The sequence below is a fragment of the Xiphophorus hellerii genome, chromosome 1, assembly GCF_003331165.1.
Source record: "Xiphophorus hellerii strain 12219 chromosome 1, Xiphophorus_hellerii-4.1, whole genome shotgun sequence".
NCBI classification, from domain to species: Eukaryota; Metazoa; Chordata; class Actinopteri; order Cyprinodontiformes; family Poeciliidae; genus Xiphophorus; species Xiphophorus hellerii.
In genome coordinates, this window is record NC_045672.1 from 3243586 (window position 1) to 3256375 (window position 12790).

Sequence of the window (12790 nt, forward strand, 5' to 3'; positions counted from 1 at the left end):
AATACGATCCACGCAAAAGTTTGTTCAAAGTTTTGTTTCTGTCAACAAAGATATTGGAAGAAGTTGTAAAGAAATGGATTCATCTTTGACATGGCATTGCTAAAGGGGGCCATCGGATGTCTGCGGGAAAAATGAAAGCTAAACGCAAAAACACAGACGGTCAACAAAGGTGTCTGTGACGGACGTAGGACATAGAGATGAAGATTTTTGGTCAATAAATATGGTTAGAATTAAAAAAAGTAGAAATCAGATAAATAAAAACCGGAAAATTTTAATTTGGGGAAAAAAAACTGAATTTGAAAAAAAAAAAACAATTGTATAATACCCTGTTAAAAGGATTTATTGGATGAGGTTTCATGTATTTCTGGATTTAAGCGATTCAAGGATGGCTGTGGTACTGAAGCCAAATGAGAACCGTTACTCCACTGAACTTCAAATCTTTTAGTGAATACCACAGAGGAAAAAATAGTTTGCCTTCCTACAGTTTTTTATATTCAATGTTTCAGGTCACCATGGAAATTTTAATATCATTATCATAAAGATAACGAAATACTGCTTTTCTTAAATGATGGACAAAAGACATTGCCACGGAAAGTGTCCTGTGAAAATGCTGTGGATCCCACTGTGTAATACTAAAGCAGCAGCATTAAGAAAAATATGACAATAAACACGGTGGTGGCGGTGTGATGCTGTAGGACAGCTGTAGTGCATTAGTTCTTGCCATAATTGTTGGAATCATGAAATCTTGATGGAAAACATTCAAGATCCTACGCAACCTCCTCCAAAGCACACCATCAAGAACACCTCTAAAATAAAACCTCAGAAGTGGCCTAGTCAAAGTCCAGACATGAATGTGGTTGAATTTCTGTGGTAGGAACTTAAAAATGATGGTCCTGCTTAAAAATCCTCCAATTTGTCTGAATTTAAACTATTCTTTAAAGAACAGTGGGGCTAAAATTCCTCTATAGAAATGTTAAAACAATCATTGATGGTTATGAAAAACTTTTTGAGTTTCACAACCAGTTATTAACATGATGAGTGATTATTTTTTCACACATATCCAGGTTAAAGAAAAAAAAAACTGAAACTTTTTTTTTACTCAGGCAGTCTTTGCCTGATATTCAAAACGGGTTGATAATCAGAAACATTTAAGTCTGACAAAAAAAAAAAAGCAAAAGTGGAAAACACAATTATGGCACTTTCAGCATATCATATTCCCTATCACATGGCACACATTTGGTATTTCACCTTTGAACCCTGCACTAGAATACAGCCAGACATTTGACAAGTGGCAAACCTAATCATAAACATGTGCTCTCGTTGAGATCTCAGTTTGGGCTCCCAGGTGCCGGGGCCTTGTCTCGCCGAGATCCCAGGAGGATCTCAACAGCTATTCATAATTCAGGAGCGAGCTGGAAGACAGTGAACGCACCGCCAGGCGAGAAGAAGACATGCTGGAAGGACGAGAGATGGAGGGAAAAAAACCGCTGAGTTTTGCTGAATTCTGTCACTTTGTCTTCTGATCAGTGGAGGAAGAAAAGTGTTGATTTCTAGGACAATCCAATGTCATTGATTATTAAGTGTGAACCAAGTTAAACTGGGAATATTTGAATATTTTCTCCTATGCTGTGAAGAGCAGTGGGGATCCTCTGGCTGTTGGATTGAATTCAATAAAATGAAGAAACTAAATGGATAGATAGATAGATAGATAGATAGATAGATAGATAGATAGATAGATAGATAGATAGATAGATAGATAGATAGATAGATAGATAGATAGATAGATAGATAGATAGATAGATAGATAGATAGATAGATAGATAGATAGATAGATAGATAGATAGATAGATAGATAGATAGATCATACTTTAAGACAAGGGCATTATTATTATTATCCAATGAATATATAAGAATAATAATAAATCTTCTCCTACCTGCAGGACACAGTAACTTCTATTTTAGTTGCAGGGACTCTGGTGTTCAGAGGGTCGAATTCGCCTATTGAAGCCATCATCTCGCCTCACGACGCTGATGATCATCCGCAAAAAGCGCCTGGAAATCCGGACGAGTGGAAAGATGTGACGGTTCAGCACTCGGATCGTGATCGCAGTAAATCCATGGCTGAGATCTGCCTCTGGGTTTTCACCTGCGGAGCGGCGGAGGCGGGAGAGGAAGAGATTGTGTGGAGGGGGGAGAGTGAGTGTGGGGGCGGCGGTGGTTGGGGGGGAGAGACCGACGGGAGGAGAGAGGCGGAAAGTTGGGAGGCAGATTTAAAGTTCATTCAGCTCCTCTGTCGTGTGCGGCGGGCGGCCACGCTGCGCTCCCAGGGTCTGTCCCGGCGGTGGTTCGGGAAGGAGGAGAGCGCCGCCCGCCGGTGGCTCCTGGCAGCAGCAACAGGAAGGTGCAGCTCGTTTTGTCATCACCAGGCGCTGGTGAACTTTTTTGTTCCACACTATTTTGTATCAGACGTCTAATACACTCTAGGTTATATAGTTGGGAGCGCCATGTTTTGACTTCATTAGTGTTTACTCAAACGCCTGACCTTTTCCGTTGCTTCCTGTCATCGGGATTCCCCCTTCTGTGCCAAAATCTATTTGGCTATTTATGTATGACAACAGTAGCAGTTGGAAAATCCTGTTTATTAGAAATACATCACAGATTTGTTCCCCTTCTAACTGCATTTTGGGGTGAAAATACAGAAATTCTAATGTTATGCAGAAATCAACTAACAGGATTAAAACCCTAAAAAATAAGTTTCTAAAAGAAGATTACATATCTGTACAATAATTTATGGAACGAAGTTTATCTTTGGTTAAGGTGTATGGGAGTGCCATTTGTAAATTTACACAGTAAAAGAATTAACAGCAACATGGCTTATTTATTTAGCCAGACAAAGATAGTCATATTTTCACAATGTTATTCATATAGTTATAAATGTCAGACCTAAATATTTAATTTACAAACTACATACTTAGTTGCACACTCAATATTTAGCCTGGCACAGAGAAAGTCAAATTAAATGGATAACACTCTAAACAGTTAGCAAGCTAAAATATATTTAGCTATAGTTAGCAAGCTAAATATGTAGATTTCTTAAATATTTAGTTAGGAAGTCAATTTTTAAAGTCTGAGCAAAAATATCTAGTTTGAAAATATTTTGTCATCTAATTATTTAGTACAGCAACTAAATATTTAGCCTGTCAGAGAAAGTCAAATTTAATGGTTAGCAAATTAAATATTTAGCCAGCAATCTAAATGATTAACTAGCTAAACCCATAACTTTCTTGCTAAATATTTAGTTTGCAAGCTAAATATTTAGGTCTGCGCACCATATTTAGTTTGAAAGTAAACATTTAGTTGGTACACTTAGCAAAGTACATATTCAGCTCAGAGTTAAACATTTAGTTAGGAACTATTTAATTTGTAAACTAAACGTTTAGTTTGTAAAATAAATATTTGGTAGACAAAGTAAATATTTATGTCCAGCAGCACCTGGAAAGCAGTTTGTGTGATGAGCTCAGCAGAAGTAGTTCTGCCAGGTGTTTGCTAATTGCTTCTGGCTAGTCTGAAGGAACTGAGTGAGGAAGAGGGAGGAGCTGCATGGAAAAGGTGGTGCTCTGTCCACACAGGGGTTTTCTGCACCACTGAATGGTTGACATGGAGACCGAAGGGTTTGAGATGCATGAAAGAAATAAAGAACAAATAAAAACATGTTGAAAATCTCAAGAAAACTGATTTTACATTATACTGTTCATTTTAACAGTTTGAAATGATCAGTACTTAAGTTCATGCATGTAAAGTAATGTGTGGTTTCAGAGCCCTTTGTAGTTTGAGTCTTCTGATTTCAACAGAAGGTTGTGTGTGTGATCTACATTAACTTTGAGGGAGTGGAAAGAAAATTTTAATTTTAAATTGAAAATCACCAACTTGAGAATGCTTAATTAAAAGAAGACTTAATAATTTCAAATGCATTACCTCATTATTCCCCTAGTATCTGGCTGCCTCCAGCATATTAGCTTGTTGCTATTTTAGTGTGAAATTTTCCTCAGCAAAGCCTCCTAAAGTATTTATTCAAAACTGGGTTGATCATTATCTGACTATTTCTTCCTTCACATCTATTTTTTTTCTGCTGCTTGAATAATGAAGCTTACTGTTCTACAAAATGTTCACGTGCACCAGGCCCCTAACTTCAGCAGACGTAAAGACATCACATAAACCAAAGCAGCACATTCAGGAAGTGAAGATGGAGTTTTTTCTGAGCGATCTCGACTGGAAACACGGAGAACGGAGCGTTGCATTATCCGGGACTGCAGGGCTGTGCCCAGAACATGATCGGTTCGCAGCAGCCGAGCCGCCTGTTCAACCTGCTTCCATCTGGAGGAAAAACAGAACCGCATCTGTAGCAGCAGACTTCACAGTGGTTTCCTTCATCCTGCTGAGAGACGACCAAATTCATCCTCTACACACTTCACTGAGATCCTGTGCTTCTTACTTGATTGATTTTTTTGTGTGTCTTTGGGGAGGGTTTCTGTAGATGTTTCACAAAGTGACTACTTATGTAAACTGTATAATTAATTCAAGGCCGACTCTAAAAATTCATAGATTTTTGCTTTATTGTAAAGTAAAACATTCCACACAGAATAACGCTTTTGGTTACTGATGTCACAATTTCTATTTCTGTCTATAACCAGTTTTTAAAACGTGACATGTCTGCTATTAAATGGTACAGCTATTTTCTCTCCAGCACAAATCAGAATCCCACGGTAGGGTCTCAAATAAAACAAGTGAAATGTTATAATTTACTCCATAGTTTGGGTTTCCACATTTTACAAATAAAGTCAATCAAAGCTCTACCACATGCGGTTGTTTTATTGTTTTGGATCACTGTTTAATAATGTCCGTTAATAAAATTCAGATAAACCATGTAATATTCTTTTTTTGAAGGCCTCAGAGAATTATTAGAGAACATTGGTGAACAAACAGCATCATGAAAATCAAGGAATATAGCAGAGAGGTCAGGGAGGAAGTAATGGAGAAATTTAAAATCAGAGTTAGACTATAAAACAAAATCTCATTCAGCTCTGTTCACTCCATCATCCAAAATGGAAAAGAGAATGGCAGAACAGCAAACCCACCTAAACATGGCCATCCAAGGAAAACAAATGGCAGAGGAGAATGAAGTGGTCAACGGGATTCAGAGATGCTTGTGAAGATTGACTGAACAACATAGACAAGTCTATGAGTGCCAAAAAAGTCATTGTTTTCACAGAAAACTACAAGGCAATCTGCTTGAAGTTTCTCACAAGCAATGTAAAGGACACAGCAATCGTATGAAAGACCAAAATTGTGCTTAAATACATACAGAACCCTGGCCTGGCCATTGCATCCCTACGCATTCCTGCTGTCAAGTCTCATTTCCCTTCAGTGATCTGTATGGGATTTCTGTTATAGTCACAGAAATTTTTTCACAGAAAAAATTTGAACCGGGCCAGTCAGTGAATAGAAAAAGGAGTTGTGAGCAATGTGGAGTCTCAGGATTGTTTTAGAATTGTAGTTTGCAAAGTTGTAGCTTGACAATCGCATTGGAGGCCCCTCATCTAACAACCCCACCAAAGCCCAGCCTGGTATCAAGTGTTTTGTTGTTGACATACCATCCAAAAACTACTTCTGATTGTTGTTGGTTATGCAGGAGGCTCGACTTCTGCTTTTCAATGATCTGCAGTTGCACAAATGCGCACTTGCCATTTTCACGTGCGAGTGTAAACGTTTAGTTGGGGGGTCGTGGCTTAGAAGCAGATTATTTTCATTTAAAGTGACAAGAGGCTCTAAAACTGCTGAACTAAAGCAGAATTGAGGAGACTACAACCTCATTACCAAAAAATCATTTTGTGTGAACAATGTAATGAACATGTTTGGTATAGCCCACAGAGTTATTTTAACCTGTTCAAAGATGCATAATAGGTCACGTTTGAAAGTTATGCTCTACTTTGTGTAGGTCTATCACACAAAATACCAATAAAGTCTAGAGTGTAAAGTACCTAGTTCTTTTAAAAAGGAAGCACCTCCTGTATTTATATTCAGTGGAACAGATATTGAGTTGGGTCTCCACACCCACTGTCAATTAGCAACCCAAGCTGCCATCCTCTAACGAGACATCTCCGCTTCTAAATCTGGATGGCTCGCTCCACCAAGCAATTCCCCGTTAATCAGTTCTCCTGTAAGCGTCAAGAAACCTCTTTAGAGCCTCCTACGAAAACCTCATCATCCAATCATTTGTGAAAAAAAGCCTTGTATTTTTGGAAAATGCAACGATACATGGGTCTGACAGTCAGATGAAAGCCTGCCCAAACATACGGGGGGGAAATCAAGAGGAAAAAGAGAGTGCAAGCAGGAAATGATGTTTACTGTCACACAAACTTGGTGGGGGGGTTAAGCTAAAAAAGAAGTGGGAAAACGCAGTCTCCTGAGATGAAGATTCAAGTTGAACAATTGTCCAAAACATTTAGGGTTTTGCAGATAATTCATCTGTGACAGAAGGTGAATGTGACTATATCAAGTTTCCCCTAGTCTTGCTGCACACTGATAACGGCAAATAGATGTTACTCTCCACTGCGTTTGTGTGTTTGTGTGTGTCTTCCTCTGTCTGCATGTGTGTCTGCAGATCCACTCAATTTTGCAGCTGATCAGGCAGAAATTGAAAATGTTCATGGGGCCAAGGAGACAGCAGAGAGAGAAAATGGGAATTGGGGCAGAGATGGAGAGAAATGAAGATGGAGGACTGGGTGATGGGGTGGGGGGTGATGCAATGGGATGAAGAGAAAAGCTAGAGGAGGCAGAAGAAAGTCATGTTATTTACCCAATTCCCCCTCATCTGCTGCCTCTGGGTCGTCCATAGAGGGGACGTGTAATCGCATAATAAAAGGGGATGAGAGAGTGCGTGAAGGGGTGTGTGTGTGTGTGGGGGGGGGGGTGCGTGTGTGTCGGTGGACAGGCAGCTAATTATCCAAGGAGGGGAAGTCCTGTTTATTTTCCATCTCAGGGTCCAAGCAGAAAGCAGGTCCATACTGACGGAAAGAATGGAAAATAGATGATGTTCTTTTGTTTGTTCAATCTTTTGTTTGTTCAAAAATGTTCCCCTGATATAATCTGCTCATTCCACATATCTTATAAGGTGGTACGAAGTCTGAGGTCAGGATGTTCTAAGTGTTTTTTTTTTTTTGAAAGACAGCCATAAAGAATCACTGTAAAATAAGTTTGGTTGGATTTAAAGTCGCAAAGAAAAAACATATTTGTCACTCTGATTTTGTTTTGGTCTCACTGTAGGAATTATGGATTAACAAAGATTTCACTGGTTGTAAAAAGTATGACTTCACACTATTTTAAATCATGCAAAGAATTTGTTTTACATTTTAATATATAACTGTGACTAATTGCTGTAAAATTTATATTTTTGTAAGAACAAAAACATTTATTTGATTGATTTAAATTTCATAACTGACTGAAGCTCTAGGTAGGTGTTTACAATTTGATTTGAACTCAATTTGAATAAGTTTTCTGAAGAAAAAAGCTATTTGGGAAGCGTTGTGTGTTTATAATGTTTTCGCAATAATGTATTTAGCAGTCAGTTCATGCGTTTACTGGAGTCTTTCTCCTACAATTAAGGTTTTTCCATTTAAGGACTATATATTAGTATCTCATTAGGGAGTTATCTAAAGTTCTCTATCTTTTTTTTTTCTTTGATAAATACATCAAACATATTTGCTAAATGCCAGAGCAAGAGAAGTCAAACATGGGCTTTGCATCCTTACTCGAAAACATGACAGTGTCATGAGACGGTGCGGTGAGGGGTGGTGAGGCAGACGCTGTAGACCCAGGTAGGATGGATAGTTGATTTTAATGAAGAAAAGCAAAGTCCAAACAACTGGCAGCACGCACATGGACACATTGACACTGAATTGACAAGCGACACTGACAAGGACCCGACGAGGAACAAGGAACACAGGTGGAGTTAAATACACGGGAGGGTAATCACAGAACGAGACACACCTGGGAACAATCAAGGGGAGGACGGGACAACGAAGAGACTCAAGGACACAGAAAACTCGAAATTAACACACAGAAAACACAGAACACGACAGACAGAAGCTTTCTGTAAGAAAGAAAGATAAAATACATCCAAACTTTCTGGACTATTTTTGAATTGTTTTCACGAGGTGATATCGCCATCTGACACTTTGTCTAGAAGTGGTAAATAAAGAGCCGTTTTCATGTGCGATCTCAAAATTTGTTACACAAACAAATATGAACACACAGTTAATGAATCGATATTATTCAACCAGTGTTCAGCACCAAAGAGTTAAAAATGTACAAAGATGCAATCGCTGGCTACATTTTAACCATAAAACTGCACAACTTGAAATTATAAAAATAAATCTGCTTAATGGAAACACACTAATCTCAAAAAAATCCCATGTTTTTTGATAAAAGGTTTTTGCGCTAGGATGAGATGGTTTTTCAGCTGTATCAAAATAGATGTATCTCACAGAAATGCAAAGAAAACAAACTTTTTCGCATCACTTGAGTCACATGATCAGCAATGGGATGTTACTACTGGTAATAACCACGAAGACAGGAAGTAGGAAGTGGATGATGGTGTGTTATTGTTTTTTTCCACCAGAGCTCTCACAGCATCAATCAGTCATAAAAGTTTGTGTGCCATTCCAACGTGTTGAATTCATAGCTTTTCGGTAAAATCAACGGCTACAATTTCCCCAAAACTCTGCCTATGTAGTCGCTCCCAAGTATTAGGGGTTTGTCACTTCATCGCCTGAGTAAGACGCCGACGTCTCCTCTGATTGGCTGATAGATGATGACCGCTAGCGCCATGACTGCATCATGAATTTATGTCATGTAACTGTTGATATCCGTCGCCGCCATGATTTTTAATAAGCATGTGTGATTTTAATCTAATTTCTTATTTAACGGAAACATCACAATTGCAAAATTGTGTTGTTTTTTACATTGAAAGAATATGTAAGACTTGTGGACATTTGTATTGGAAATTCAGATGGCGTCTCACTTTAGAGTATTTCAGTGTGTGAACCGTCTACTGACACCTTGCTTTGCTCTGCAACGTTACAACGTCCATGTTGTTACTATTGAGACTCTTTAAAGATGTAATTTTAAAATTGACATTTGTTGCTAATGTGACTGCAAACAAAATAGACCAGGATGTATTTATTAATTCATTATGCAATACTTTTGAGAGGTAACACAAAAGAAAAGAAAATTCTCCCCATGTTCCTAACCAATATGTTCCTGGGAAAAATAAAATGCAATCAGTTTAGCTAATTTTTCCTTCAGCCACCACATACAGTACTTACTTTAGATTTTCTATTGTCATTTCCAAAGCCACTTTTGCCAATTGATGACTTAGGCCATTGCTTCATGAAGGTGATGATATTGAATGTTTCCAGAGACATCCATTTTTGTTACTGTTTAAATAATGTTTCCCCATAATCTCCCAAACCAGCTCAATGGTGATTAAATGCACAAATCACAAGCTTTCGTCTTGCGATACAGTTGTCTCTGATTGGGAACTGATAAACCTGTGTGACGATGCGAAGTGAGACGCTTCACAGTTCCGGCGAAGATAACTACCTACTAATTCACACAAGCCTGTGCTGATTATAGCAACGCAAGCTGGTACACTTAATAACTAAATCTGTCATTCATAGTGAGAGCTTTAGGAAATACATGCTAAAAATAAGCACACATACTGGCAGTGTGACATGGATAAATGAATAGGCAGCCACTTGTGTTTTGTCAGTATTTTTCCAACTCGCTGTGAATGTTTTCTGGATTTCAACACAAAGCCCAGTTTTGAAACGTCTTTGATGATGTGACAGCATATTTGATTTGCAAGGCCTGTGTGTGGATGCCTTGTAGTCAGCAAAGTGACTGCCAACATGCAGCCTGTGATCATCTGAACCTTCTTATGCAGAGAGATCACAAGAGGCTCTTCATTAAACCACATAAAAGAGTAACAGAGAGTGAAGAGAGAGTGGCATGTTTAGGCCTGGATGGCTGTTTCTGCGTTACAATCACATGATTGTTTTTCCATATGCTGAACTTAATTAACTCTTGAGTGATGTTCATATATTGTTAATGTCAATTGCTGTGTTTCCATTGAACATATGATTGTGCAAATTGGAATTAGAAAAAAATTCTGTAAATGGGGACACAGCAATTTTGAAAAAACTCAGATTTTTCAATGAAACTTTTTTGTGCTACCATGAGGTGGTTTTCTTCAGTTGCATCGAAATTAGTGTATTTTGCAAAACTGCAATGGAAACACATTTTACACAAAACACGAGTCACGTGATCAAATGTCGGATGTTACTACTGGTGCAAATGGCAAAGAAGAAGACAACAAGAAGAGGTAGGAGGATTATAGTGTGGCATGTTTTTAAATTCAAACTTCTTCAAGTGTGATTTTAATTGCATTTCTTATTTAATGGAAACACAGCAACTGGAAACTGTGGGGGTTTTTCAACATTAGCGAAATATATTTAAAAAAAATGTTTTGTGCATATTTTTAATGGAAACATAGCTTATGTCTTAGCAAATTTGAGTGTGCCAACCTACTGCCTGACACCCTTTATTGCTGGCCAACATTCATGGGCGAAGGTCCCGAGAGGTTCGGGGGGAGGGGAGTCCGCATCCCCCAATCTTGGAAAAGTCTAGAATTGTATACTTCCCAGATATTCAGTTCCTACATATTAATAGGTTCTCAGGCATCCAGGACATGGAAAAACAACAAAATAAGGTTTAAAGTAACTTCCATGGGTCTCAACAGTTTGTTTACTGAGAAAAAACACATTTTATGTGCATTGCTACTAACTAGTCATTTTTGTCCTGACGCTTGAATGTGGTTTTTTTAAACTACATTTTATGTTACATTTCACTGTAATGTAACAGTGAAATGTTACATTAGAGTAATATAATGTAACATTACAGTACAACCCCCAAAATTGCTGATTTCCCTGTTTATGGTTCCCCCCAATGATGAAATGGGATTTCCTCCCTTGGCAACATTACAACTCCCATGTTGATTCCAAAGGGTCGGGCATTCAGCCGCCATCCCTTCATTTCTTAGGAAGATAATGTCTCATAAAGTTTGCATTGTACTACATTTCACCAAGCTAACTTTAAGTGTCTTCTTCTATAGTGGGTAACCATGGTTTCACATCACTTTATATGTTTTTTTATTCCCACCTACTGTAAACAGTATTGCTTGAAAAGACTCCATTTTTGCTTTGGGGGGTGGGATGGCACTTTTGCATGAGGAAATAATACATTACCTGTGCAGTGCTTAAATTTAAACATTACACAGTTTGAAATGAAAAGATGAGAAATGAACACAAACACATCTTTAGAATTCACCTAAAAGGTGCTTTTACAATACAGAAGGTTTTCTGTTTTGTTTTTTTTTACCCTCATAAATGCTTGATACACCAAGATAGATACCAGGACTTGCCAGGTTTGACAGTCTTCTAATTCTACTTTGATGGAAAAATTAATTATCAAATTTCAAACTGATTCTGACAATAACTTGAGTCTCAATTTGTCTTTTTGACAAAAGCAGCTCTGAATTCATAAGGAATCATAACAGATTCTCAAAAAAGCCAAGCCAACATTACAATTATGAAGCTTGTGGTAAAAAACCCAGATGCCCTCATGGGCTTCCCTCCTCACAGCATCCCCCTGAAATCCAAAGGTCAGCTTGTCATTAAATGCGGAGACAAGATATTTATACTCCGTGCCCAGGTAGACAGCCTGATGATTCATCTCTGGAGTGACACATCAACATCTATTACACATGTTGGGGCGATCGGTTGAAAGTTTCCCTGAACCGTTTTTGTTTTGTTTTTCGTCTGCTGTAAAGACATAGCTACATAGATTGTTAGATTACTTTTTAACATCGGGTTCCATTCCCTATTCCAGATTATCTAAAAGAGAAGTACAGTGACATCTAGTGTCTAACATTCAACACAGCACTAAGAAAGAATTTTTATAAACCAGACAAGCATGGAAAGTAAACCTTAGATAGGCTTGTGGATTATTATTCTTATTATTATCAAAGAGAATTTATCACCAACATGTAAAGCATCTTAATCTGTTTCACATAAAATATCAAGTGATGATCTCTGGAGGATCTAATCACACCTAGAGTATTTACTTTTTTCTTATGTAGATGCTATGATGTGAGGGAGTGACTGGATCAACTTTGTCCTTCCTATTGTTTCTATATTGAGCCATATTTTGCATTCATTAATGACAGATTAAAAATGTTTTTAGAAACCAGTTAGGAAAAACGAGGCAAGTTTCCCTCTCACACTCAGGTCAACGCAAAGTGCCTTACGGAGAAATAAAAGACCGTAAAGACACAAAATACACCAACAGAACCATAAAACAAGTTTGTGTTGTTTCTTTGATTCCTACATGTTCAAACTGTTCTAAGAGAATATTATGATTGTATCAAATGCAATACTGAGATCTATCAGGACAAGTACAGACACAACTCCATTATCTGAGGTCATGAGACTGTCCTGTTTTTACCCAGAAACACACAGACACCATTACAAGCCCTGAACATAAAAGCCTGTACAAGCCTTTCTGTGTTCTGTTTAGATAGGACACTCTTCATTCTGGCATTTTAAAGCTCTAATAGGATAATTTAGTAATAGACTCAACGTGGGTGTTGTAATTGAGGTCAGAGTCTTTGATG

General features: G+C 38.0%; 1 protein-coding gene and 1 long non-coding RNA gene across 2 annotated transcripts in view; one reads left to right on the forward strand and one right to left on the reverse strand.

The window, feature by feature from the left end:
- The window catches only part of LOC116720384 (copine-9-like), a 92563-nt gene extending 90119 nt beyond the window's left edge, over nt 1–2444 (reverse strand). Inside the window, exon 1 of the mRNA XM_032563633.1 lies at nt 1935–2444. Within this exon, the coding sequence (XP_032419524.1) occupies nt 1935–2014 (80 nt within the window). The 5' untranslated portion in view covers nt 2015–2444. The remainder of the gene's footprint in view (nt 1–1934) is intronic.
- Nucleotides 1–12790, forward strand: part of LOC116720590 (uncharacterized) — a 957300-nt gene that overhangs the window by 322008 nt on the left and 622502 nt on the right. The window lies entirely within an intron of this gene.